This window comes from Leptodactylus fuscus, chromosome 1, assembly GCF_031893055.1.
Source record: "Leptodactylus fuscus isolate aLepFus1 chromosome 1, aLepFus1.hap2, whole genome shotgun sequence".
NCBI lineage: Eukaryota > Metazoa > Chordata > Amphibia > Anura > Leptodactylidae > Leptodactylus > Leptodactylus fuscus.
This window is the reverse complement of record NC_134265.1, coordinates 65194899-65220746: the sequence shown is the minus strand read 5'-3', so window position 1 is coordinate 65220746 and position 25848 is coordinate 65194899. Positions and strand designations below refer to the sequence as shown.

The following is a 25848-nucleotide window of genomic DNA, read 5'->3' as shown; positions in this document are numbered from 1 at the left end:
TATATATATATATATATATATATATATATATATATATATATATATATATAATGTGTGTGTGTGTATATATATATATTTATTTATTATTTATTTTATTTATTTATTTTTTATAAAGGGTCTGTAGATTAAAAAAAAAGTTAAATACAAGACTGTATATGTGTTATTTATTTAGTATATTTTGTTTCCTATATTGTTTCATTTAACGTTGAGCATTCACATGCCATGTAATACTTCTCTCACTGCTTCATATCCCAGTCACACGGCTTATCTAGTTGGGATTCTGGAAGTGCGATTATTGGCCATTTGAAGTGATGATTTGCCAAACTGAATGAATGCGGTTTGATTTTCATAGGCTAACTAGATCATGCAAATCCGAGGGAAGCAAATAAATTGTTTTGACAAGTTAACTGAAAAAAATGACATAGATGTCTAAGAGGAATACATATATGCAAACTAAGCTGTCATGTTTACAAAATGTTTTTTTTTTCCTTCTGCGGGAAGAGTGCTGAGCAGAATAACATCGTCTATGTGATGTAATCGGAGTTATATGCTTAAAAACCGTCTATTTGACACAGCAATTTGTAGCTTCCTGCTGAAATGATTCTATTTTACTCGAACCCTGCTCTTGAATATGAATGATTCTACGTACTTGGTTTCCTTGTGTGTGGACCTACAATGATTCACTAAGTGCTGTATATCCCCCTATACACTCACCCCTAAAAGTAATGACGTTATGGGAAAGAGCAATGTACAAAGACGGCTAGTTTATTATAGTATTATTATTATAGTATTTTTCTTTTTTTTAATTGGTATTATCCACCTGGATGACTTTTATTATGTCTACATAAATCATACAGGTTTTTTATTTTATTTTATTTTTTTTTGAAGGCTGATTCCAACATGGAGAACACTTTGCAATCAGCATGGAAATGCTCCTTAAATTTACCTCCCTTGGATCCAAGTGGAAGCCACTGTTGGCCACACACCAATTAGCCAAATTGGATGGAGATAATCAACACTCCAACCCCTGGCCGTAACCACAGCTGAAATGTGATGCTCAGTGGGCTGAATAGCAAAAATATACTTCTGTTTTTTTGTTTTTTTTTTCAATCAATTGTGTATTTGTTGAGCTTCATTAATGCCTTCATGAGGTAGGACTGAACTGGTCCCACCAAATATATGCCCCAGATATATACAACTTGATACATCTGACAGAAGAAATTTAAAGAGGCTCTATCAGCAAAATTATGCTGATAGAGCCCCACATATGCGTGAATTGCTTTTAAAAAGACTATTCAGGCACCGCTAAAGTTATATTAAGCTACCCCCCCCACACACACACACACACACACACACACACACACATTTTAAAATAAAACTCTAAAAAACAATATGTTAAACTTATCTATCGGGTCCCGTCTTCCTCCGGGGCTCGCGAACTGCCATTGATAAAAAAAAAAATGGACCCTAAATGCCCGCCCGCCATGCACGATAGATAAGTTTAACATATTATTTTGTAGAGTTTTATTTTAAAACGTGTGTGTGTGGGGGGGTAGTTTAATATAACTGTAGAGGTGCCTGAATAGCCTTTTTAAAGGCTATTCAGGCATATGTGGGGCTCTATCAGCATAATTTTGCTGATAGAGCTCCTTTAACACTTTGTATACACTTGAGTTGCAAGGCATAGTCAGCTACGTATACTGAATATATCTAAAGGACACCCTTCTGCCATTATTTAGGACTGTAGGCAAGTTGCTCTACATAGCTGGAGTTTGGTTGTTTTTTTCTAGAAATCCTGATATGGCATTGTACACACAGATCATGTGTATAACTCGCAGCACAATAAAGTGTAGAGACGTGATGCATTTGTACATATAACATATTATAGATTCACATGCCATAACTCATATATCTTTAAAAAAAAATGGTGCAATGGTGTGCTTGAATTTTTAAGAGGCTTTGGTAAAAAAAAACAAAAAAACGTCTGAACAATGTCTAAGAGACCTGCTATAAGGTGACGAAGAGATAACTAATGTCTACTGTAGTTGGGGTTTATTAGAAAGTTCTATGGCTGCTACCTCTGTCAACTCTGACACACTTACTGATAACAGTCTTATCAGTCAAGAGGGCGGTGTCAGGCAGGAGCAGACAAGGGGCGTGATTCTGAGCTCTGACCCCCTGTCTGACACCAGCCTTCTGACATAAGAGCTTGAATAGCACATCAGGCATCAAAACTAACTGCATTTGTTGCTCGGCAATGGTGGAAGCTAGAGAGAAAATTCCAACTGTGCTGGAATCAGTGGAGGAGCAGCTATTAGCAGATACTAAGAACTTGATCCTCTTTAAAGGAGATGTTTTGTCAGAGACTGTCTCTTTCTAGGTGCAAGTTCTGCAACGATAACTTGAGTACCATAATTCCTTCTTCCAACATCCCTGCAAACAGCTGATCTTGCCAAGGAAAACCATGGACAGGCAGACATTTGTTCTGCAGAAGCCACTGTGGCAATTGTGGTATTATAGGACAGCAATAAGATGACTGGCTCTCCATTCTGTATCATGTACCATAACTAGGCCTACGGAGAGGGGTTTTATTAAATAACCCCTTCAGTGATGGATTCACTAGGGCTATTTTATCAAAGGGCACACATAATAATAGTGTTCAATAAAGAATACTTACTCCATCACCACGTTTTCGAAACTAGACATAAAGTAACCTGACTATACACCTGACAGCATCCCTGTCCATTTATTAACATTACTATGTTTTACCAGTCTGCCTTATTATTATAGTATACATTTTCTGTTTACTTTTTTTGCAGAAGCCAAAATGGAGGGTGCAGGAGAAGACCAGCTAAGCTTTACGTTACTGGATTGTGTGTTAGATATGTTCCCGGGATCTGCAGAATGTCAACAGATTCTTAATGACATTGATGAGAAGCTAAAAGAAAATGGTCAAAGGTAAAATATAATAATGTCTATGGGTAATAGACCTCTAAACCAACAGCGTGTTATGTTGCTATAGTTTAGGGCCACAAGCCTGGTGATCCCAGTCCCATCCATCAGGCCGCCTATTTTCGGAAGAAGAGTTATAATCTGTGACTGCTCCTGGGGCCTGCACCTCTGAAGCCGGTGGATGTACATGTCCTTTCCCTGCTCCTGTGACGAGGTCTGCCAGAGATGAACAATGAGTCTTCTTTGGCAGACTAAATTGCTGAAAATGCAGCAGTGGATCAGACTGGGGTCAACATCTTTGGGGCCCTGAACCTTAGTAGCGTAAGGCATTAGTAGTTGCAGTATTCTTTCAAACTATCATCAGAAAACATTGTCCAAAATCAGCCATTTTGACTGACTAAGAGCTAATGTATATGGCCGACTTTAGACTGTGCAGATTTTCAACTAAAGGCCCTTTTAAGGAGATATTCACATTGTCAAAAATGAAGAGGAATTTGAGCCAGACATCCTGCGCAATTCCTCTTGAATTTCTGGTCCTCTTACTCTCGGCAGAGCTGAGCTTTTGCATTTTTTTTTTCTACTACTGGCTAGGCCTACATGAATGGCCTTATTCGGCCTCACTACATTTATGTCAATCCCTTCACAAACATACAGCACCATGGAACTAATGATGGTGTATAAATAATAATGCACAGAAACATTTAAGAAGAAAATTTTTTTTTTTTTTTTTAACTGCATAAAATAACTCAGATGTTTGTGCTATTCCATGCAGAAAAAAAAAAGTGTATGTCTGACTTTGTGTCAGGACAAAAAAAAACAAAAAACGTTTCACGGCAGAGAGGCTTGCATATGGACACCGGTGGTTTGCTATAAAAACCCATTGAAATGAATGAGTTTTTAAACTGACCACCGGCAAGCCGTCCCCAGGCAGTTTTTCCGGGCATTTAGGTGGAATCATGGTGGACAGGTCAAGGCACAAGTGTGAACGCCGTATCACTGTATTAGGCTGCTCTCCTTGTTAAGTATTATGAGTTATAATATTCACTGAGTTTTTGGGTGCAGTAGTTGCTGGGGAAGGGGAGGGGGTGTTTTCGTTGTCTGTCTGCACCTTCCCTGAGCTTAAGGAATGATTTTTCTTTCCCCCACTTGGAATTCAGTCTGGCTGAATATAGGGTATCTGCAGTGCTCCTATTAACCCCTTCCTGACGGAACAGGAGCACTGCACCCTATATTCAGTAGACCGGGCACTTTCAGACACAGGGATACCTAATGTGTATGTGTTTCTACTTTTGTATGTATTCTAGGGAAAGGTGGGATTTAGATCTTTTTTTTTATTTATTTTTTTAAAAATCTTTTTTTTTTTTTTGCACTAATTTATGGGAGATTCTATACATTGATATTGTGGCTGGTCATAGCCCCCCCCCTCCCCTCCTAAAAAAAATAAAAAATAATAATATAAAAAATTTTTTTGCTGACTCGAGTATAAGCCGAGGGGGGCTTTTTCAGCACAAAAACTGGGCTGAAAAATTTGGCTTATACTCGAGTATAAAGAGAACTATGCACACTGATAACATAAACTACAATATTGGTACACAAAGGTGTGTCATGTGCATAAGCTATATTGTAGTTATCCATATATTGTCACATGAATATCTAAGTATCTAAAACACTCCTACACTATTGGTATAAATGATTGGCATATACACATGGGGTTGACACACTTACGGAGGACACAGAGTCTGGGTAGAATCCCTGACCTCTAACATGACACCTTCAATAATGGATACTTGAATATTGACATCTGACACAAATTTTAAAAAATGCAGAATAGATGGATCTACCTTTATGAAGACTTTAATAAATTTTCTTTTTTTTGCCTTCACTCAAGCTGTGTGTTTGCATAAGACTCAGTCTCTGTATTCTCAGCTCACACACAGAACTCTATGGACAGGAGAGGGGAAGGAAGAGGCTGTTAGTTGATGTCTTGCCTCCTTCTTTGTGGTGGTAGACTCTTATCTTGATACATAGCAGTGTTGAAAAAGCTACTTGGGTCACAATGTAACTCCTGCAGTTATGCGGGTGTCTCATCCAGCAGCCTCCCCCCTCCTCCAATAGACTAATAAAAAGTATCTCAGCTTCATAAATGTAGAAGGAAACATATTTCTTAATTTAAGTGTATTACAAAGTTTCTTATATTCACTGGTACTATTCATTTAGGAAACTTTTTTTTTCTGTTTGGAGGTTCACTTTAAGTTATAACTTTCAAAATTTGTATTATCGCCTTGGTTTGTCTATCTACATTTGTATTTAGCCTTGGTGTGACTGTCTTGTATGGACACTATTATTTGTAACACTTGAAGGGCATCATTTGTTACAGATGTATCCCTCCATATCTTTCCTCTCGGCTGAGCCTGTCCAGTTACGTGGATGACCAGCCTTTCAAAACCACACAATTATGTCATCCTTTACCATGCTTGACCACACAGTGGTTGTGATATGAATTGCAGCCTGTCAAAGGTTTTGCTAGCACATTCCGATATTGTATTGAACTGGTCGCAGGATAAAATTGGAGTTTGTGACCAAACTGGAGGTAAGGTTAGAGGAAGTCATATCTGTACTTTGATTCTGTATTTCCCAAAATAATCAATTAATAATTAGTTCCTGAAATCCGAAAGAATTAATCAAGTCTATATAACAATTCCCCAGACTTAAAGCAACAAAGAAAGGGACAAGTAAAGAAGAAGAATATCCAATTTTGGTTCACAGTAAAAAATGAAACGTAGTATATGCATTCCATAGTCTTATTTTTTACTCTGCCCAATAAGTAATTCAGCGATATCTGTTCCCTGTAGATTATACCTATCATTTCATATAACTAAAGAGCTCAATAATCTGTATTAAAATAGGCTTGTTGTCAAGAGCATTCGATAGCAGCAATTGAATAGCAATCTCTGTGTTTAGAGCGTAAATGGTTATTTTCTCATTGTAGTTTACTGTAAATAGAATGAGTAATGGGCCTCCGTAGAAGGTGGCACTATAATAACATGTACGCCTGGCTATTCCTTTACCGTTATTACAAGTCCTTTATGTATTGTTATATACAAGTCACACTGCAGTTTTATTTTAAGGGCTGTTGATATTACAGGGTCATGAAGTTTCATCGCATTTTCCTCTCTCTTTCCATATTCAGTTTTTTTTCTTATGTGGCCCCCTGTAGTACTATTCCCCTCAATTATGGAGAGAAGCTTTGTTGGTGTAGAATGCACTGTAAACATATTCCTACATAGGAATCCAAAATTTAGTCAGATGGTATATAGAACATGTATATAGTATGTATGACTGCAGGGCTGGGGAGTCTGTCAGAACCAATTTTGTGTGGCATTAGAGTCAAGAAAAAAAAGTTACTGACTCCAGCTTCACAATGAAATGATTGATTAAAAATAATCATTGTACACTTATTAATATTGTATAAATAACTGGATATTTAGTTTGTTGCATATTGAACTTCTTAAGAATTTAGTCACTAGATTTTGAATCAATTTACGAATTTTTACTGCTTGTGACTGTCATCCATTTATAGGGTATGTTCAACTCCGTGTGAACATACTCTATGAAGGTCTGTCTCTAGAACTGAGCATGTCAGTGTAAGCCCATAGATTGATCTGGGTTACCTTAAAGAGATTTTCCTTGCAAAAAAGTTTTTTTTTTTTTTTTTTAAAGGTCTGTTAGTGCTATTAATGGGTTAATAAATGCATCCTATATACCTTTAGCAGTGTTTTGAGTGATTTCTAGGTGTCTCTGGGAGCTCCTGGTATCTCCTGCATTTGTTCACATGGTTCAGCTTCCTGCTATGTAACTTCCACACTAACCCTTCTCACCTTTCTCCCCCCATCCTTCCTCTCTCTCTCTCTCTCTCTCCCATACACCCCTTCCCTGTCTCTCTAGCTATCCCGCCCACTACTAGCTCTTCGCTACCTACTCAGCCTAACCCCCAACCCCATTAAATGACATATCAACAGTTTTCTGAAACTAGAGGTATTGTTTAGTGCAAATAATAATTTTTTTGTTAAAAGCAAGCTGTCTATGAAAATTCAGTCCAGTATGAGGCAGAGCATTTATATAAAGTAAAGCGAGTCTGATACATAGTTGAACCCAGGCTTTGTTGTATATAGTGGCTTGCAAAAGTATTCACACACCTTGAACTTTTTCACATTTTGTCACTTTGAAACTTAAATGTATTTTATTGAGATTTTAAGTGATAGACCAACACAAAGCAGCAGATGGTGAAGTGGAACGAAAATTATATTATAAAATCAAATAAAAATTAAATGAAATTTGTCACATGCAAAAGTATTCAGCCCCCTAATAAAATCCAGTGCATACAATTGCTTTCAGAAGTCACTTAATTAGTCAATAGAATCCAGCTGTGTGTAATTTAGTCTCAGTATAAATACACCTGTTCTGTGAAGGCCTCAGTGGTTTGTTAGAGAACATTAGTGAACAAACAGCATCATGAATACCAAGGAACTCACCAGACAGGTCATAGATAAAGTTATGGAGAAGTTTAAAGCAGGTTTAAGTTATAAAAACATCCCAAGCTTTGAGCATCCCAATGAGCACTGTTCAATCTGTCATCCAAAAATGGAAAAAGTATTTTACAACTGCAGATTTATCAAAACAGGGACAGGGAAGCTGGTCAGAGTTGATGGGTAGATGAATGGAGCTAAATACTGGGCAATCCTGGAAAAAAACCTGTTGGAGGCTGCAAAAGACTTGAGACTAGGAAGGAGATCCTTCCAGTAAATCAATGACCCTAAACATCCAGCCAGAGCTACAGTAGAATGGTTTAGATCAAAGAATATTCATGTGTTAGGCTCAGTCACAGTCCATATCTAAACCCAATGAGTTGTTCACAGACACTCTCCATCCAATCTGGGTGAGCTTAAGCTATTTTGCAGGCAAAAATCTCAGTCTCTAGATGCCAAAAGCTGATAGAGACATACCCCAAAGGTCTTGCAGCCATAATTGCAGCGAAAGGTGGCTCTACAAAATATTGCTATAGGGGGGCTGAATACTTTTGCACGTCACACTTTTCAAAAAAAAAAAATTATTAAAATTTTGATAACCATGTATCATTTTGCTTCCACTTCACAATTATCTGTTACTTTGTGTCGGTCTGTCACTTAGAATCTCAATGAAATACATTTAAGTTTATGGTTGTAAACTGACAAAATGTTAAAAAGTTCAAGGGGTATGAATACATTTTCAAGCCATTGTAAGCATTGTACATTTCAAAGACCTCAACTTACCTACTGGTTCTGCGTGTTCAAGCTGGATGTGGCTGGTAATAAGAGAAGAATGCATGCAGTATGCATTGATCAGTGGCTAGTGGCGTGTTTAGTGTAGCTACAGCTTGTGTCAAATTCATACTCTCCTTTCCACGGTGCTCCGGTGCCTCCGAGTGCGGTTTGGTCTTTTCACTACAGTGATGACGTGTAGCGGAAGTCCCAACCGCACGTGACTACCGCTTCAGCTGAACACAAGATGGCACTCTTGAGAAGACGCCGGTACAGAAGTACCAGACCATCCATGTGAGTATGATTTTTATTTATTTTTTTATTTATTTATTATTATTATTATTAGTACACCTCCCTAGCCATATTTAAATAAATAAATAAATGCCTGACAACCTCTAAGGATAGCTCACAGTATCAAAAACAGAATATGGTTATTAGAGTTTTGCAGTTTTGCCTTTAATTTTGGTCTTGAAGCAAATTGCTAATGTACTGTATCTGGTGTGTTTTTGTTTTGTGTCTTTTTTAAACATTTTTTTTTCTAGCTAGCTATTCATGGTGTGTTGTGCTTGGCCGGCATCCAGATTTCAGTGTGGCAGATTATTTTTAGCCGATTGTATTCGAGTCAGGTTTATGTCGGCTACCAAGAGAATCCTGTACAATTCAGTGCACTGTAATCGGTTAGGTTTCACTGATTGAGACACTTCATGATACCACAATAGAAGCCTTTTCATTCAGAATCCCTAGAGCCAAGGTGTATGGATGGAGCATCGCATTTCGCAGTCCTGAGAAGAGTTTACACAAGTTAAGAAGATACATGCCAATCTTTTGTCATTCTTAGAACCAGTGTTCACAATTGGGGTTGTCCCATCAGAGATCTGAATGGGCCACAGGCAGTGAGGTATTCTTTCTCATGAAAGTGCTCAGCCTTCATGAAAAGCCTGTTAGATAATGAGAAGATATTCGTTTCACTACACTCCATTTTAAACTCACTCATGCTTAGAGTTGTCTTGAAAAGGTCTTTTCTTTACCTTTCTCTATAGTGTTTTCCAGCCCACCCAGCCTTAAGTCATTTTGAAGAGGCCTTCACACTGATGTTAAAGTGTGTCTTTGTCAATCATATCTGAAGGTTTTTTTTGTGGTATTTATTTTATTTTTGCCGTCGCTACGTTCAGTTCTAGCTTTATAGTTGGATGACTTTTTTGTCTTTATATAGAAATTTTATATTCTCCTCCAATTTTTACCCAACGATGTAATAAAGTATTACTTTTAGGCATCTTAAAATATGTAATTACATATACAGTTCTTTGGCTCTGCAGAATTAAAGTTTTTTTTGTTTAATAATAATTCTGTAAAACAAAAATTTAATTTATTTTTTCTATTAACAGGTGTCGTTCAGGTCAAAAATACCTCTCAAACCAATAATAGTCCTGCATAGGGGCCTGTAATAAGAGCAGAAACATATCTTTGTGGTGACAAACCAGTGAAGCAATGCCGAGATAATCTTCTTTTTCTAGATGTGTAAAACAGCATCAAGTTCCGCAGGGGCGGGTCCAATTTTCACCATTTGCCTACAGACATCATTGATGCAGCAGAGACTAAAAAAATGTTATTACTTGCTAGTGACATTGGGCTTTATTTTAGTGGACATTTAGAGCATCTATGACTATTGTGAGAGAGTGAAGGGTGTGGTCTGGGAAGACAGGTATATTCCAGCCAGGCAGCTAAAGGGTGTTTGGCAAAGATTCACACCAGGGAGGTCAGCTGACTAATCAGGCCCTAATAACAGTCTGAGTGTGAAGACTAGCAGTGTGGCACCACACTGACAGAGCTGACCTGTCCAGACCGGACCTCCAAAGCAGGTACTGTGCCACCCATTGTTGTTGCCAAGGTGGGAGACTGGTAGCCAGTCTCCTGTATAGTCAGGGAAAAGTTTCCTTACGTTTAAGTTAGTTTTCTCAGCCGAGAAGGATTTTGTTTTGTTTATCCTGTGCCTTTGCAAAAGCAGTGTATGCGGTACATGTGAATAAAGCCTGAACCTGTATGTAATCCAGTGTCTGTGTCCCTGTTTCCTGCACTGCTACAAGCATCTACCTGAGCGATTTCCCCACACTATCTTTAAGCACATCTGGCCCCGCCTCCATTGCACTTGCGGTATTATTTACATGTTATACAAAATATGATTATTTCTGCATTGCTTCATTGGTTTGAAGCCACAAAACATGTTTCTGCTCATAGTTCCTCCCCCAGGTCTCATAGCAGATGTAGATGTCAGTCTATAACATACCAAATGTATTTAGTGGCATGTTCCTCTTAATAAATTTGGCACATTTTACTGCAATGAAGTATGGATTAAAACTGGTGTGTGAAATGCCAGTCTACATAGATTTTCCACATTGTGGCCTTCACAGTGGATAATCTATGTACCGGTAGTGGTCAGACCAGATTATTGAAGATCAATCTTGAGTGACTTGGTTCAGTCACTGCACAGAGAATTGAGCTGTCTGCTACTGGCTCTATTCTCCATACATACAGCTGATTGGTTGGAGTGCCTGGTGTCTGACCCCCGCCAATATAATATTGATGACCTTGATAATTATATCCATAGGATACATTAGCAATACTTTTAGGCTGGAAAACCTCTATAAATTTGCATTACAAATTAGCAATATACTAGACATGCTGAACATCTGCGGCATGCTGTCAAATCCACAGCAGAAAGCTCCACTGTGTGGAAATGGGTTGTTTGTAAAATTTAATGTACTAGCTTTGTACTGTAAATTTGTTGCAGATTTTCATGTAGAATTTACAAATCTTTGATGTCTGAACATACTCATATGGAATAATCTGCATTCATATGGATTCTGACGTGTTCTCTGATGTGACCTGTAAACAAATGATACCACTAGCCTCAGCCTTGCTTTGTGAGTTTAGCAATCAGGGACTGAATATGCAGTTTATGATCCGTTCTCCTGACTTGTCAGTATTAGTGAATAATTGGTATGTCAGTCCTGAAGCATCTTTTCTTAGAATGGTGTGTCACATTGCTCCTATGTTATTGTTTCTAGAAAGTTTTAAGCAAATCGACAACTAGGTTTATGGATATCATGATACTTTCTCTTAAAGCTGGTCCACTTTCATTACATTTTTTGGCTGTTTTTTTCTGTCTTATTACCTTTTTTTAATATACTGTACTTTTTTTTTTTTTTTTTTTTTTTTTAGAATTGAGAAGTATTTGGAAAACCCTCAAAGAGAAGTCCACAATACCACTGGTGATATCCTACGAAGCAATGTGGACAGCTTCCAGTGGCTGAATAATGCATCATCCTGGAGACTGTATGATACACCTCACACTGAAATGATGTTATTCCTCAAGACTTTGGTAAAAATAAATTAAATAAATACATTCTATCAATTTGTACCTAATCTATCTAACTGTTAGTGAATGTTATACGTCAGAAGATGTTCTACTTCAGCATTACTGCAGCTTTGTCCTATCAGTATTCTAGATCAGGAGAACTCTGCTAGGCTAAGGCCCACCATAGCGTCCCGCAGCAAAAAAGCGCTGCAGGAAAAGCTGCGGTGGAAGAGAAAGTTTGCAGAGGTTTCCTCTGCAGACTTTCTGCTTCAATATATATATATATTGACATGCTGTGATTTCCAAAACCATGACAGTTTTGGAAATTGCCACGTGTCCGCACCACGTGTTTTAACTGTGTTTTGCTGTGATTGTAAAATGCCACATTTTTTTTCCGCGGAGTTTACACCACATGGGGCCCCAACCTTAAGCAGGAATGAGCAGTGTATATACGGTTTTGTTTTGTTTTTACTTTAAATTTTACATGTTTTTTTTTTTTAATTAGGCCAGGTGAGATGGAAAGACAAAAAAAAAAAAAAAAAAGTACTCTCCTGTCCCCAGTGCTCCATTGTCTCCCTGCGCGTTTCGGTCCTACAGCTCTGTTGTTTTCTCCCAGTGGAAGTCCCCATCGCACATGACCTCTGAGGACAATTAGTAAAGGACATGGGATGTCACAGCCGGTGTGGGATCTTGGCAAAAGAAGACAGCCGAGCAGCAGTAAAGGACCATGCTGGGAGGACTCTGGGGGCCCGGAGAGTGTGTGTTTTTTTTTTTTTTGTTTTTTTTTCACCACTTCCCAGCCTAATCAAAAATAAAATTTAGCCTGGACATCATGAAATTTGAAGTTAAGCGAAGGCTTTTGGGTTGCAAAGCAGGCCTAGTGCCAGAAAGCTGGGTTTGTGTCCTAGGGCATAGGTCTTCCAGCAGGACAATGACCCCAAACATACTTCAAAAATCCCCCAGAAATGGATGGGAAACAAAGTGCTGGAGAGTTGTAAATTGGCCAGCAATGAGTCCAGATTTAAATCCCATTGAATACCTGTACCGAGATCTTAAATTTTCTTTTTGGAGAAGAGAAGGCACCCTTCAAATATGAGAGACCTGGATCAATTTGCAAAAGAAGAGTGGTCCAAAATCCCAGATGAGAGGTGTAAGAAGCTTGTTGATGTTTATAGGAAGCAATTGATTTTAAGTTATTTCCCAAAGGGTGTTCAACCAAATATTAAGGGTGCCAATAATTTTGTTCAGTCCATTTTTTGGAGTTTTGTGAGAAATTCTATTATTTTTGTCTTTTTTTTCCTGAGTTTTTTTGTAGTTCCAGCTCACACAAAGGAAATAAGAACGTGTATAACAAAACATGCAATTACAATAATTTTTTGGGGAGAAATAATTAATTTTCTGAAAATAAATTCAGGGGTACCAACACTTAAAGGGATCCTATCATTCAATCACAATTTTTTCTCATTAATACGGTGGAATAGCCTTATGAAAGGCTATTCTCCTACCTTTCGTTGTCTTTTCTGCGTCGCCATCCGCTTGAAAATCCAGTTTTTGTCGGTATGTAAATGAGTTCTCTCGCAGCACTGGAGATGGGCCCCAGCACTCAAACAGCACTGAGGGCGTCCCCGATGCTGCCAGAGAACTCTAATAAAGGAACCAAAACAATGTACAACAAACCCTATCACAAAATTATTATATCAAACTAAAGTGGAAAATTCCCTGCCCACCAAAAGATAGGTAGTTAAAACAATAAACTCCGTTTAAAAATTTGAAAGAGCCTCTTTATAAAAATGTGAGAATAGGTGAATTAAAACATGTTAATTCCTACCCTCAGAAACACTGCAAGTATATTAACTATTTCTCTTGGCAGGTTCTTAAATGAAGGAGTAATATTCAAATAACTTAATTGCTATTAGTAGGAATATAACCTTTAAAAAATACCCTCCTTCTCCAAAATAATTAGCCCATTAAGAGAAATTGTGTTTATAAATTCTCTAAAGGCTTAGAGGTAAAGAAGGGGGTGCCCAGAAAGTCCCTTTTGGATACAGTCATTGTTGTTTAGACTATATCAAAAAGAATAGGGCCAGTTTAAGCATCAAATCGGTCCAAGTCAGCAATAGAGACTTAAAGTCTTATATTGTCAGACTGCAGTTACTAGGACCAACCCACCTATTCACCCCAGAAGTTTGCTAAACTGAAAAACTATAAGGTTATAATCCACAGCTTTATAGGATATCTCTAGATCTTCAGAGGACACCCTATCCAGACAAGCTGAAGATTGATTGAAAACACCTAACGCGTTTCTTAACTTTATCAGCAATAACTAATCATCAGAGGTGAATTCTGCCTAATTTTCAAGAGAGCTGTCATTCCCTGCTCCCGGCACTAATATTCGGCCGCTAGTCAGAGCGCACGGAGACGGCCTTAAGAGGGCTTCTAAACCCTGCCTACCCCGTTTGTCAAACCAATTGGCAGATCCATAACCTTATACACCTCCAGGCACATACGCCCACCTTTCATGGGCGTTAACAGCGCATGCGCGAGTAATAGACCAATGGCGCATCACTGGCCGGTGACTTTTTCAAGGCACACCCCTCTCTGAACTCAGTGCATCGGATAGCACTATCCAAAAGGAAACTTATACAGAATATTGACTCACTAGGTCCGAGGCCTAGAAGTTACAAGCCACCACCGGAAGAAGATGCAGTGAAGACCTCGCTCTAGAAGAAGATGGAGGCGGCGCTGGAGAGAGTTCTCTGAAAGCATTGGGGACGCCCCCAGTGCTGTTTGAGTAACTCATTTGCTGGGGTAACTCATTTACATACCGACAAAAAAAAGATTTTCAAGCGAACATCGGCGCGGAGAAGACAACGAAAGGTAGGAGAAGAATAGCCTTTCTTAAGGCTATTCCGATGTGTTAATGAGAAAAAATTGCGATTGAATGACAGGATCCCTTTATAGGGGTTTTCCAGGCAAAAAAAATTGATTTTTTAAAAATGTCTATTAGTGCTATAAATGGGTCAATAAGTGCACCTAAATACCTTTCGCAGTGTTTTGAGTGCTCTCTGGCTTTCTCTGGGAGCTCATGGTGTCCACTGCATTTGTTTACATGGATAGCTTCCTGCTGTCTTAGCCTGGAAGTACCATGATGCATTGCAGTTCAATCAGATCCCCCTTCTCACTTCTTCTCTTACACCCCCCCCCCCCCCCCCCATTTCCCTAGCTAGCCCACGAACTACTAGCCTACCTACCTACCTAGCTAACTCAGTCCCATGGACAGTCAAGGGTGGACACCTGTAGACATAATCTGATATCTCTTATTGTAACTAGTGTCTACTTACAGCCCATCCAAACCTTTATCAGTGTCTTAACCCCATATGTTATTACAATTAGATGTATATTTTAGCCACGATAAAGTTTCTCTTATTTTTCTCCTTTGTTTGATTTAGCAAAATTTTCTGAAGAACTGTGAAAATCAAGAAGATCTGATTCTTCAGTTTCTAATGGACCTGCAATGTCAGTGCGGTATAACCTTTCCTTCGTCCCCCAGTGGAAGCGGCTTTCAGTGCACATCTCAGACTTCACTACATGCCATTGAGGATGATTCCTCCATGGATCTGCAGGCTTTGTGGGATGATGTCCGACTACATTTACGGCGCCACCTCGCTGGAAAACTGCAAACCACTTCTGGCATATCAAATAGTCAACCTAGGATTAATTTCAAAGTCCAATGTTTGCAGCGACTTCTTTTTCTTTACCCTGAATCTGAAGTCCTTGTTAAATATCAGAATATCCAACAGAATTTAGTTGTTGAACTTCTCCATGACTTTAGTGAAAGGAAGGTAGAAAGTGTATTTGTGGCATACCAGAAGGCTATTCCCAGGGTGTACACCATGATAAAAGAAGATTTGTTTGTGTTAAGCCATGTTATAGACTCCTCATCAATAATTAAGTTTATCAATGAGACTTTCTTTGAAGCGATCACTGAGGAGATGAAAAACTTCTTTGATATACTTTATGAATCCAGCACAGAAGAGCAGGGTCTCCAGCCGGCACGGCTAAACAAGAAAAAACATAAGCAGAGGGTGCATGCCCTTGGTAAGTGGTTACAGAACTCTATGAAATGTGTTGATACTTTGTATTTTACAGTATAAACCTTTGCACTCAGACACCTAAATATTATATAGCTTTGTGGACAACAGCAACTTTTGGTTGGATGACGGCTCCATTGGAAATCTTATCATGGTCGCATGGCTTCTGACAATAGACTAAGACGATGGAACTATTGCACCACCAATGCCAAAGCTAGTGTTGTTGTTTTTTTTTCTTGCATTTCAGATTTTCGGTTTAGAGTCCATAAGTGGAAATGGAATCCTATATTAATGTCCATAGTGCAGATGACTGTTGGATCTAACAATCCCATGATAGAGGTGATGGGCCAAACTTACTCAGGCCCTCTCTGTCTATGACTATTGTTACCATAGGAGAATGTTATCTCCGTTATTGGCTTGTCCAGATGACAGATTTTGGCATCTGTTGCATAATCCATGGGAAACCCAATTCAATGGTAGTCTCATACAGAGACTGATGTTTTTTGCTTAGAAAAAAAAAAAAGAAATGCAATTTCTACATCCTGTATTCCCGGGAGTCTCCCAGGTTTCGGGTCCCCTCACCTGGTCTCCCGGAGTATAGCCTCTTTTACCTTCTGCTGGCTCATTAGTATTCACTGCTCAGTGATGTCACCTCATTGCAGTGAATAGTAATGAGATCTTCTATCGATTTAGAGTTGAATTTTATTCATTTTCCTTAGGTGTGAACCAGAGGCCATAGTCTACTGACTGAGCCACAACCTCTATTAGTTTCAGTTTTTTTTTTCTTCTACCAAGCTTCAATAGTATCGTACTGTGGCTACATAATGTATTGTATACAGAGAGATTGTAATTGGCCAGTACATTGTATGCTTAACAATATATTGTCTAATCATACAATGTATTATATGGAGATACAGAGATTCCTCTCTATATATGATATACATGCAGGGAAAGAAAAAAATTGGTATGAGAAAAAATATTATTAAAATAAGATTTTAGCGATTATTTATTATGAAATTAGTAAATTATTTTAAATAATTAGTATCGTGAAAAATATCTAAAGTGATCATTAAATGGCGTATATAAGAATGGCACAATTGTTTATTTTAATTTAATAATCTGGCGTCTAATATTATTATACAGGGTCTGGATAAATGTAAGGCCCGGTTCACATCTGCGTTCTGGTTTCCATTTGGGAAGTCCGCTTGGGACCCCCAGAACGGAAACCTATACGCATTAAATAGCAGTTACCTAAAGGAAACCCACGGACTCCATAGACTATAATGGGGTCCGTGTGGTTTCCGCTTGGTTTCCACATGAAACATGTGGAGAGAAAAGTGCTGCTTTTCTCTCCAAATGGAATCCTGAACACATATTATATGATCGGGCCTAACTGTGCCCTTTTGTGAAGGCGATGTCCCTTAAAAAGGCCACTCCTACTTTAACTCCAACTTTGCCATTTGTGAATCACTATATGAAGGGCATATTTAATTTTCTGTGAATGTATCTATCAAACACTAATGGGCTGTTACTATTAAACCAATAGATTTTTGGAGTAAGATGCGGATGTGTAGTTACAAGAAACGGGACACCCATTCTTGTGATCAGTGGGTTCTCATCGGAGAGGCTCACAGCGATCAGACATTACATTGATCCTGTATATAGGTGATAAATGTGGCTTATGGCAAAATGCAAATGGACCTATAGGGTCCCTATATTATGCCACTTATTCAGTATGTGTGACAGTTACCTGATATTGCTTTGTAGTCCATTACGCTGTTGCTTCTTGATGGATTGTAGTAGGCCTGTCCTTTTAGGAAGGTAGAAGTGCACTATGAAGCATGATGGATGGAAAGAACAATAATCTGACATGTGACAGGAGGTGGACTTCTATTACAAATTGCAGCTAAGGCTTTGTTCACATTTGCGCTGTAGTTTCCATTATAAATCATCTCTTCAAAGTCAATTGCTTGATAAGTTTATCTGTATTCCGAAAGGCAATTTCTTGAAGGCACTGTAAATTGTGTCACTTTGTAATGGTTTTGGAGTGTGTTCAGTCGATCATAAAGTTTATAAGAGTTGTCTTAGACTATATCGATTGCTGTGTCTTCCTCACTACTTTTCAAGCGCAGCGCCATGTAATGTATAATGGTGGTTCTTGGTATTGCAGGCCAGCCTCATTATTTTGAGGTGCAGCATGGTCAAGTTACCAATAGTTGTGATATTACTGCCTGAGAAAAGTGAAACTCAATATCATAGCCCCATATATCCCCTTTAAATCTGTCAGGTAAATGTGGGACACTATAGCCCCAGTATTTCCTTTGGACTGGTAGATTTGTGTCCCACATATGCTATAATATGCCCGATGTTCTCCGTGGACACATATGATGCTTCTGGTGCATTTGCAGTTTTCCATTGAAGCTGGGGCAGTACACATTGGCTTCAGAGCAGATCTGGCACACATTCACAGTGAAGTCCAGGTGTACTGCCCCATCTTCACTGGAAAACTGCAAAAGTGCTGGAGGTGTAGTCTGTAAAGGCCAGGCTTTTATTTTAAAAAATCTGGGATACTAAACCAACCATCCAGAAGGAAATGGTTTTGTGTCCCAAATTCACCTGTCAGGTTCCCTTTAAGTTAAAGGGGTTGTCCAGTTTCAGATCAATATTGAAATACAAATATTATTGTTTGAATAATGAAAAGTTCTACAAATTTCCAATAAACCTTTTGTATCAACTTCTCGCGGTTTTCTAGAATTCTGCTTGCCATTGTTCATTCTATACTTCCAATAGATACAAATTAGACCATGGTCATGTGATAGATACGGTCCATGGTCATGTGATGGATATACAGGTGCATGGCTCGTTATTGGCCATGCACCTGTCCATCACATGACCATGGACCGTATATCATGTGACCATGGTCTAATTTTTATTCAATGGAAATGTTCAGAATGAATAACCGCAAGCAAAGATCTAGAAAGCCATGAGAAATTGATGGTTTTATTGGAAAATTTAATAACTTTTTTATTATACAAACAATAACATTTGTCTCTTTAAGTTTGGTCTGAAACTGGAAACCTCTTTAAGAACCGAGATAAATGTCCGATTGATGAGTGTCTGACCGCCGTAAGCTCACTGGTGTTCCTTTCACAAGGAGACTGTAGAGGGATTTATGGCCCCCCAGTCTGATCATTTGCAGTCAGACTCCTAGTGATCGGACACTTATTCTCTATCCTGTAGATAAGCATCCTTAGCAGCACAACCCCTTTAAGTGGAGCTAAGTTAGTCAAAATTGAATCAAGGGGGAAAAAAGCATCAGGGTCACTACTTATTAATTTTGTAGATAAATATTGTATATGGAGATAAATATAAGTATAATATAATTGTTATATGTTTGATATTCTCTATCATCTTAATGGCTGTTTCTTAAAAAGTCTTTTGTAACAATTTTGCACAGCGTATGTGATCCATTTTATTGAAAAAAAATTGCCATTTTTCTGTCTGAACATATCCTAAAAGATAATTTACGTAAAAGTTACACATATAATATATATTCTGCTTCATTTTAGACTCCATTTCCACATATTCTAAAGTTTACGTTGCGTGTGGAAAGTCCTGGCCCTAAGACGGAGGAGGCGACTGGCTTAATGTTTGTTTTACTAAGTAGTGTAGAGGGAAATACAACCACAGTAACTGATCCTGGTGGATGAATAAAACGGAATAATCTAACACTGACCCATGTAAATTTAATACAGATGTATGACTGCTGTCTAGGGCTACAGCTAAGGCAGAACATACGCTCTGCGATATTTATTAGACATATTCAAGCCATAACGTAATTCATTGGAGCTGTAATACTGTCAGGACTGCAGTCATGTTCAGTTGCATCATCACAGTTGTGGATGTAGCAGATAATCATGATCTACAATATTTTAACCTTCACGTTATTACTCTGCTTCAATCCGTTGTTTATAGCCTACAACACAGAGCTGTAGCGGAATAGTATATACCGTAGTGTACGACTCTCCATCTGCTACACGTATAGTACTGGCAGGCTGAAAATATCAATATGAGCACTTTCTACTAATACCATTGGGAACCTTTGATCTAAGATAGACTTATATAGTTTTAATTCTACTTTTATAGGCTGCTACTGTGACAACTTAATGCTAAAAACTGAAATAGGCAATCCGTTGTCACAAATGTGGTGCCAAATATAAGCAGATCAATATTGCATCTCTGTATAAAGAGAAATCCTAAAATAAAAAAAAAATATATATAAATGTATTAAATAAAACAAACATTTTCCAGTCCAGGAACACTTTTTTATTATACATTTTTCATAAATTGTATGCACTACCCGTATTGTCAGTCTCCTATACTATAATACGGCCAAATGACGCCGAATGGAAGTTTTCCAAATCCAAAATAATATTCCATGCACTCAGTGTTTGCAATTGTGGTTTTATCCCTCTCTACTCTTACACTTAAAGGGGTTGTCTATCTTTTTGACAATTTATAACTTATTCATAAGGTAGACCATCAATTTAGATTGCTAGGAGTCTATCTGTTAGGACCCCTCCGATCAGCTGTTTCCCAGAGTGTACAACTCCCAGCATTATTTCCATGCATGGCGGAGCACTGCTCACTCACTGTTCTTTTAGTAGCAGCCATTATGGGTACTGCAGTCCCACAGTCCCATAGTCTTAAATGGACTACCATTGCCGTGTCCATAACCGCTGCCACTAAAGATATGATGAGTGAACAGGGCAGAAGCAGGCATGTAAACGGTGCCAGGTACTACATGCTACAAGAATCAGCTAATCTGCAAGGGTCTCAGTGGTCAGACTCTAGCCAATCTAAAACTGATGAATTTTAAAAGTTAGATAATCCCTTTAAAAGGGGTTGTCTCATTAAAGATATTTATCCACAGGATAGGGGATGTGTCTTATTGGTGGACGTTCAACACATGGGACCCCCAACAATCTCAAGAATGGGAAATCTTGTCTCTCTCTGAATGAATATAGTGACAGTCGTGCATGTCTTTTTCTCTCCATTTGTTTCTGTGGGATTGCCAGATTTCTGTAGGTTATTTCCATCTGTCCCATAGAGATGTTTGAGATCAAAAGTGATACATGTCTGACTCTCTATTCTTGTAGAAAGACTTTAGACTCCCTATTCTTGAGATTGGTGAGGGCCAAACACTGAAAAGAAGATAAGAGAAGATAAGTAGTACAACCCCCTAAACCCTTTTTTCGACTAAAAATCAGTAATATGTTCTACCAGAATGTTTTGCTTTCTTTCACAGCATATGTTAGCCTTTTTCTAGAGTTATTCCAGAACAGATGACCAATTTGCCCTAAAAGGGAAAAAGTCCAGGATCCAGATACACTCGGGCATATGTTAGTGTGCAAGTGATATGTGCAGCCTCAGAGCTATAATCACCCAGTAGCTCATGTTCATGCGACACAGAGTTTGATCCAGTTTATTTATTCTGAGATTTAATATCTTTATAACATTTACTGTACAATAATCTGATTGTTAGGAATCTCAGCACTGCTCGTTGCTGTCGTCTTTAGGTTGCCTTGCTGACATGAATCTTTCTACAGCTATCAGAGCTCTGATCAGCTGAACCAATCAGCAGCTGAGGAGGGATATTTAAAGTCTGTTGAGAACTCCCCATATGCCTGCTATTAGTTAATTACAGCACAGGTGCCTTAATAGCAAGTATTGTTTCTCATGGATTGCTGAATTTCTGACCTAGGATTGTTTTCTGATTTGGAATTTGATTGATTCTCTTGGATTTTCTCTTGGACATATTTATCCATACATTTGATTCCGCTCTCCTGATTTGACCTGCATTATGAGTATTGCTGTGGGTCCTGAATTTCTTACACTAAGCTTCTTAGTCGCTACCCTGGTTCCAAATCCAGCTCAAGGCCAACTGGCTTTGTGGCGAGCTCTGGTCCATCCAAGAGCTTGGTGGGAGAGATGCATCTCAGACTATCAAAGCAAAATTTGCATGGACTTGGCCCACATGTTGCAGAAACACATAATTTTTTGGCCATTGCAGAAAGCAAGTAAAAAAAATTCAGCTTTTTACAGTCCCAAAAAGTGAATCCAATTTCATTCAATGTAATTTACACACTGCGCTCAGCTATATTGGCGCTCCCAATAAAGTGAATAGGAGCAGGGGTGCATCTGCATCCCCTAGGGGTCTGAATGCCTTCAACACGGCTACATTCGTAATGGGGTAAAACAACCCTTATTTTCAAGGGCACAGGGGTCAGACTCCCTCTGATCAACAATTTATCCTCTATCCTATAGATTGAGGATAAATATTTTTCATGGCATAATCCCTTTAAAGAAAAATGTCCCCTTTCCTTTTTAACTCTCATCTACTTCAGCATCCTCTTCCTCCTCCCCCTCTACTTTTCATAGACATCCCCCTCTTCATAGACTTTAATGGTGTATGGATGAGGTTAAGGGAGACAAATAAGTTGGGAAGTTTATTACTTTAAAGAGGACCTTTCATCAGATTGGGCACAGGCAGTTCTATATACTGCTGGAAAGCTGACAGTGCGCTGAATTCAGCATACTGTCGGCTTTCCCAATTTGTGCCCTGGGTAAAGAGCTATCGGTCCCAGTACTGTAGCGCTTTACAGTCAGAAGGGCGTTCCTGACAGTCAGTCAGGTACGTCCTTCTCCACAGCAGCGCCTATAGCGCTGTGAGCGGGAAGGAACGCTCCCTCCCTCTGCTCACAGTGCTCGTCCATAGACGAGTATTATCAGGAGGGAAGGGGGTGTTCCTCCACGCTCCACAGTACAGCGCGATAGGCGCTGCTGGGCAAAAGGGCGTCCCTAACTGACTGTCAGGAACGCCCTTCTGACTGTAAAGAGCTACGGTACCGGGACCAATAGCGCTTTACCCGGGGCACAGGTCCGGAAAGCCGACAGTGCGCTGAATTCAGTGCACTGTCTGCTTTCCAGCAGTATATAGAACTGCCTGTGCCCAATCTGATGAAAGGTCCTCTTTAACATTCTATCAATTTATAATAATAAGTTGAAAGTTTACGCACATTTTAATTTTTGGTTTTCTAATGGGCGCCTTGCTGGTTATTAGGACATTGATAGAACGAGTAGGAGGAAAGTAGCCAGTAAGAAATATGCTATATATGCAAATGAAACCAAATTTATAAACATAAATAGTAAAAAGTGATACAACTAAAACCTCCATAAATAAAAAATTCTGCAGACATAGGAAATCATTACACTCAATTTAAAAAATGTCATCTAGAAAGCGTGCTCAGGACTGCAGTATATTGGGATGTACTGAATAAGCATCTTCTAAGCTGATTATAATTAGATTTATTTTTCTCCATATTCAGCAGTTCTGGGAGTGGACAGTGACCTTATGATTACCCTCCTGCAGACAGAAAATCCATTTGAGCAGAGTATCGGTAGAAGTCGAAATTTGGGATCCTATTGTGGGTCATTTACTTTGTTTCCAACCCATTATTTTGATGTATTTTTTGCAATAAAGATAAACCTATTTGAGAACCCAGCAAGGAGATTCATACCTTATTACAATATTATAATTTCACAGAGATGCTCAAGTTATAAATCCTTTTGCCCTGGGGTGATAGCGCCACTTCATAATTCACACTTGTAGAAATATTTCTGTCTCTCTCCAACTTTCGCTCTGCTTTCCTGTTAGCTGGAAACCTTCTTTTATTTGACTTTTTATATGAACCCAATTAGTCTGAAATACAAGCAGGAAAGAAAAAGAGAAATGAGTTAATAAAAAATCAGGATTAACAAACATACTGTATATCATTCCGAATAATAAATAGGACACAAGTGGATTGGCAGGAAATAATTCCATCCTGTTTGTTTTTTTGACAGCACTCAAACCACTTGAGCATCACTTTTATGTTTTATAATGTCAGTGAACCACCTGACAAAATAATTTCTGAGTAATTCATTGTAGCCTACATACAACTCAATCTATATTGAATGCAGCAGCAGCAAATTATTATTTTTTTTCCCTTCGCTGGAGGAACTAATAGGTTTCACAGTCCTTGTGTCACATAATATTTATACCTTTCTGTAGCAGATCGGAGTCCTATCAAATGAAAATGTATTATTATACTAGATAAACCTAACGTATCGTTTCTGTCTAAGAATCCCAACCTAAACAAGCAGAAGACAAGTCTTCAGTCATCGACGATAAGTCATGTAGAGATGAAGGGGCCTGGGATTTATTTACTGTATTGATGGGTCAGCCAGATGTGTCAGGTCGAGGGCAATGGTACTTAATTGTGTTTCATTGGCGTACCAAGCATTCATGCCGAGCGGCTATCATTCACACTTTGCTCTTAGACATGTGATACTTTGTTCTGCTTCCCAAAAGGTTTTCTAATGTCATAATTTCTATAAATTATGACTGTATTATTTTTGATTTTTCACATTTTTTACTATTTTAGCTTCTCTTCTTCTATTTAAACCATTCTATTTCCAGTACCTAGTAAGGGGTACTTGTTAAGTCCCAAGCTAGAAAGTTGGGTATTGAAATGTTGCTCAGCTGATTAGTCTTCACATGGATGACAACCAATTACATGAAGCCGGTACTTTCTGTAGTAGAATATTGGTACCAAATATGGAGTTGAGTCAAAATCAGGGTTGTGGAGTCCACATCAATTTTGGACAATGGTGGAATTGTAAAGAAATTACCGTCTCCAACTACAGCCTCAAAATAAAATTATTAAAGGGATTCTATCATTAAAAAAGGTTGTTTTTTTTAAAAAAAAAAAACTAAAAGGACGTAGGAACAGTCTTTAGAAAGACTCTCATACCTTTATTTTGCAGGCTTGCGCTGCCATTTTTTAATTCTTCTTCTTTATGCTAATTGTGCGCAGAGAGCGCAGGAGGCATTCCCTCTGTGCTTAGAAAGCACAACGTTGTCATCGACTCCATCGCTGCCTTGGTCTTCTGTTCCTGACGTGTTCCCAGCTCTACACTCCTCTTCTTGTATGAGACCACTTCAAAATGGCCGATGGAACAGCCGACGGCACATGTTCCGTCGACATTTTGCGGTGGTCTCTTGGACGACGGAACATGGGCATTCAGCTCTGTCCAACCCGAAGAGACATGTCAGGAACAGAAGACAGAGGTGGCGCTGGAATCGATGGCAACGCTGTGCTTTCTGAGCACAGAGGGAATGCCCCCTATGCTCTCTGAGCACAATTAGCATAATGAAGAAAAGGTGCGGACCTGCAAAATAAAGGTAAGAGATGAATAGCCGTTCTAAAGGCTATTCCTATGTGCTTTTAATTTAAAAACATTTTTTAATGACAGAATCCCTTTAATTATTTTGAATTAGTTTTAATCACCACCTATTTGAGAAGACCACCCCATTACCTGGGCCACATTTTCTGTCACTGTTTCCAATTTTTCATACTAGTCATCTTCTTTGAGAAGACCGTCCCCTAGAAGATTAATGTTTATTGTTTCATTAATTTTTTTCACTATATATTGTACAACTAATAATATTATATAATTAATTAGATGTATAGTTTGTTACGTATTTACTTTCATAGGAAATCAATCACTAGCATTTTAATTAATTAGAGGAACTTTACTGCTTGTGACTGACCATGGCTGTAAGCTATCTATAAAGGAATTAGGCTCTGAGTCTGAGTCTATCATCTCCACAGCCCTGATCGAGGTGAACCAAAACAAACCAAGTCCATCCAGGGATATGCAGTGGAATTTATTTATTTATTTATTTTTAAAGCCTGTTTTTAGATATAGGAGCGTATTCACATGGCTGTATTAGGGCCAGTTCACACGGAGTTAACGGGCTCACATTCTGGCATGTATACACGTGTCAGAATGTGAGCGCACAAAACAGATCCCATTCATTTCAATGTGTCGTTATGGGCGTATAACGCACGTAATTTTGCAGCCGCAAAATTATGCGTGTTATACACACGTAACGACCCATTGAAATGAATGGGATCTGTTTTCAGCGCTCACATTCTAACACGTGTATACGTGCCAGGATGCGAGCCCGTTAACTCTATGTGAACTGGCCCTTACAGCTCTTTATGACTGATTTTATTAACATTTTAATTGTGTACAAAGCATAGGA

General features: G+C 38.6%; 1 protein-coding gene across 1 annotated transcript in view; it reads left to right on the top strand.

Moving 5' to 3' along the window:
- KIAA0825 (KIAA0825 ortholog) overlaps nt 1-25848 on the top strand; it is a 286762-nt gene that overhangs the window by 7998 nt on the left and 252916 nt on the right. Inside the window, exons 2-4 of the mRNA XM_075271661.1 lie at nt 2820-2958; nt 11469-11628; nt 15054-15702. Coding sequence (XP_075127762.1) covers nt 2828-2958; nt 11469-11628; nt 15054-15702 — 940 coding nt within the window. The 5' untranslated portion in view covers nt 2820-2827. The remainder of the gene's footprint in view (nt 1-2819; nt 2959-11468; nt 11629-15053; nt 15703-25848) is intronic.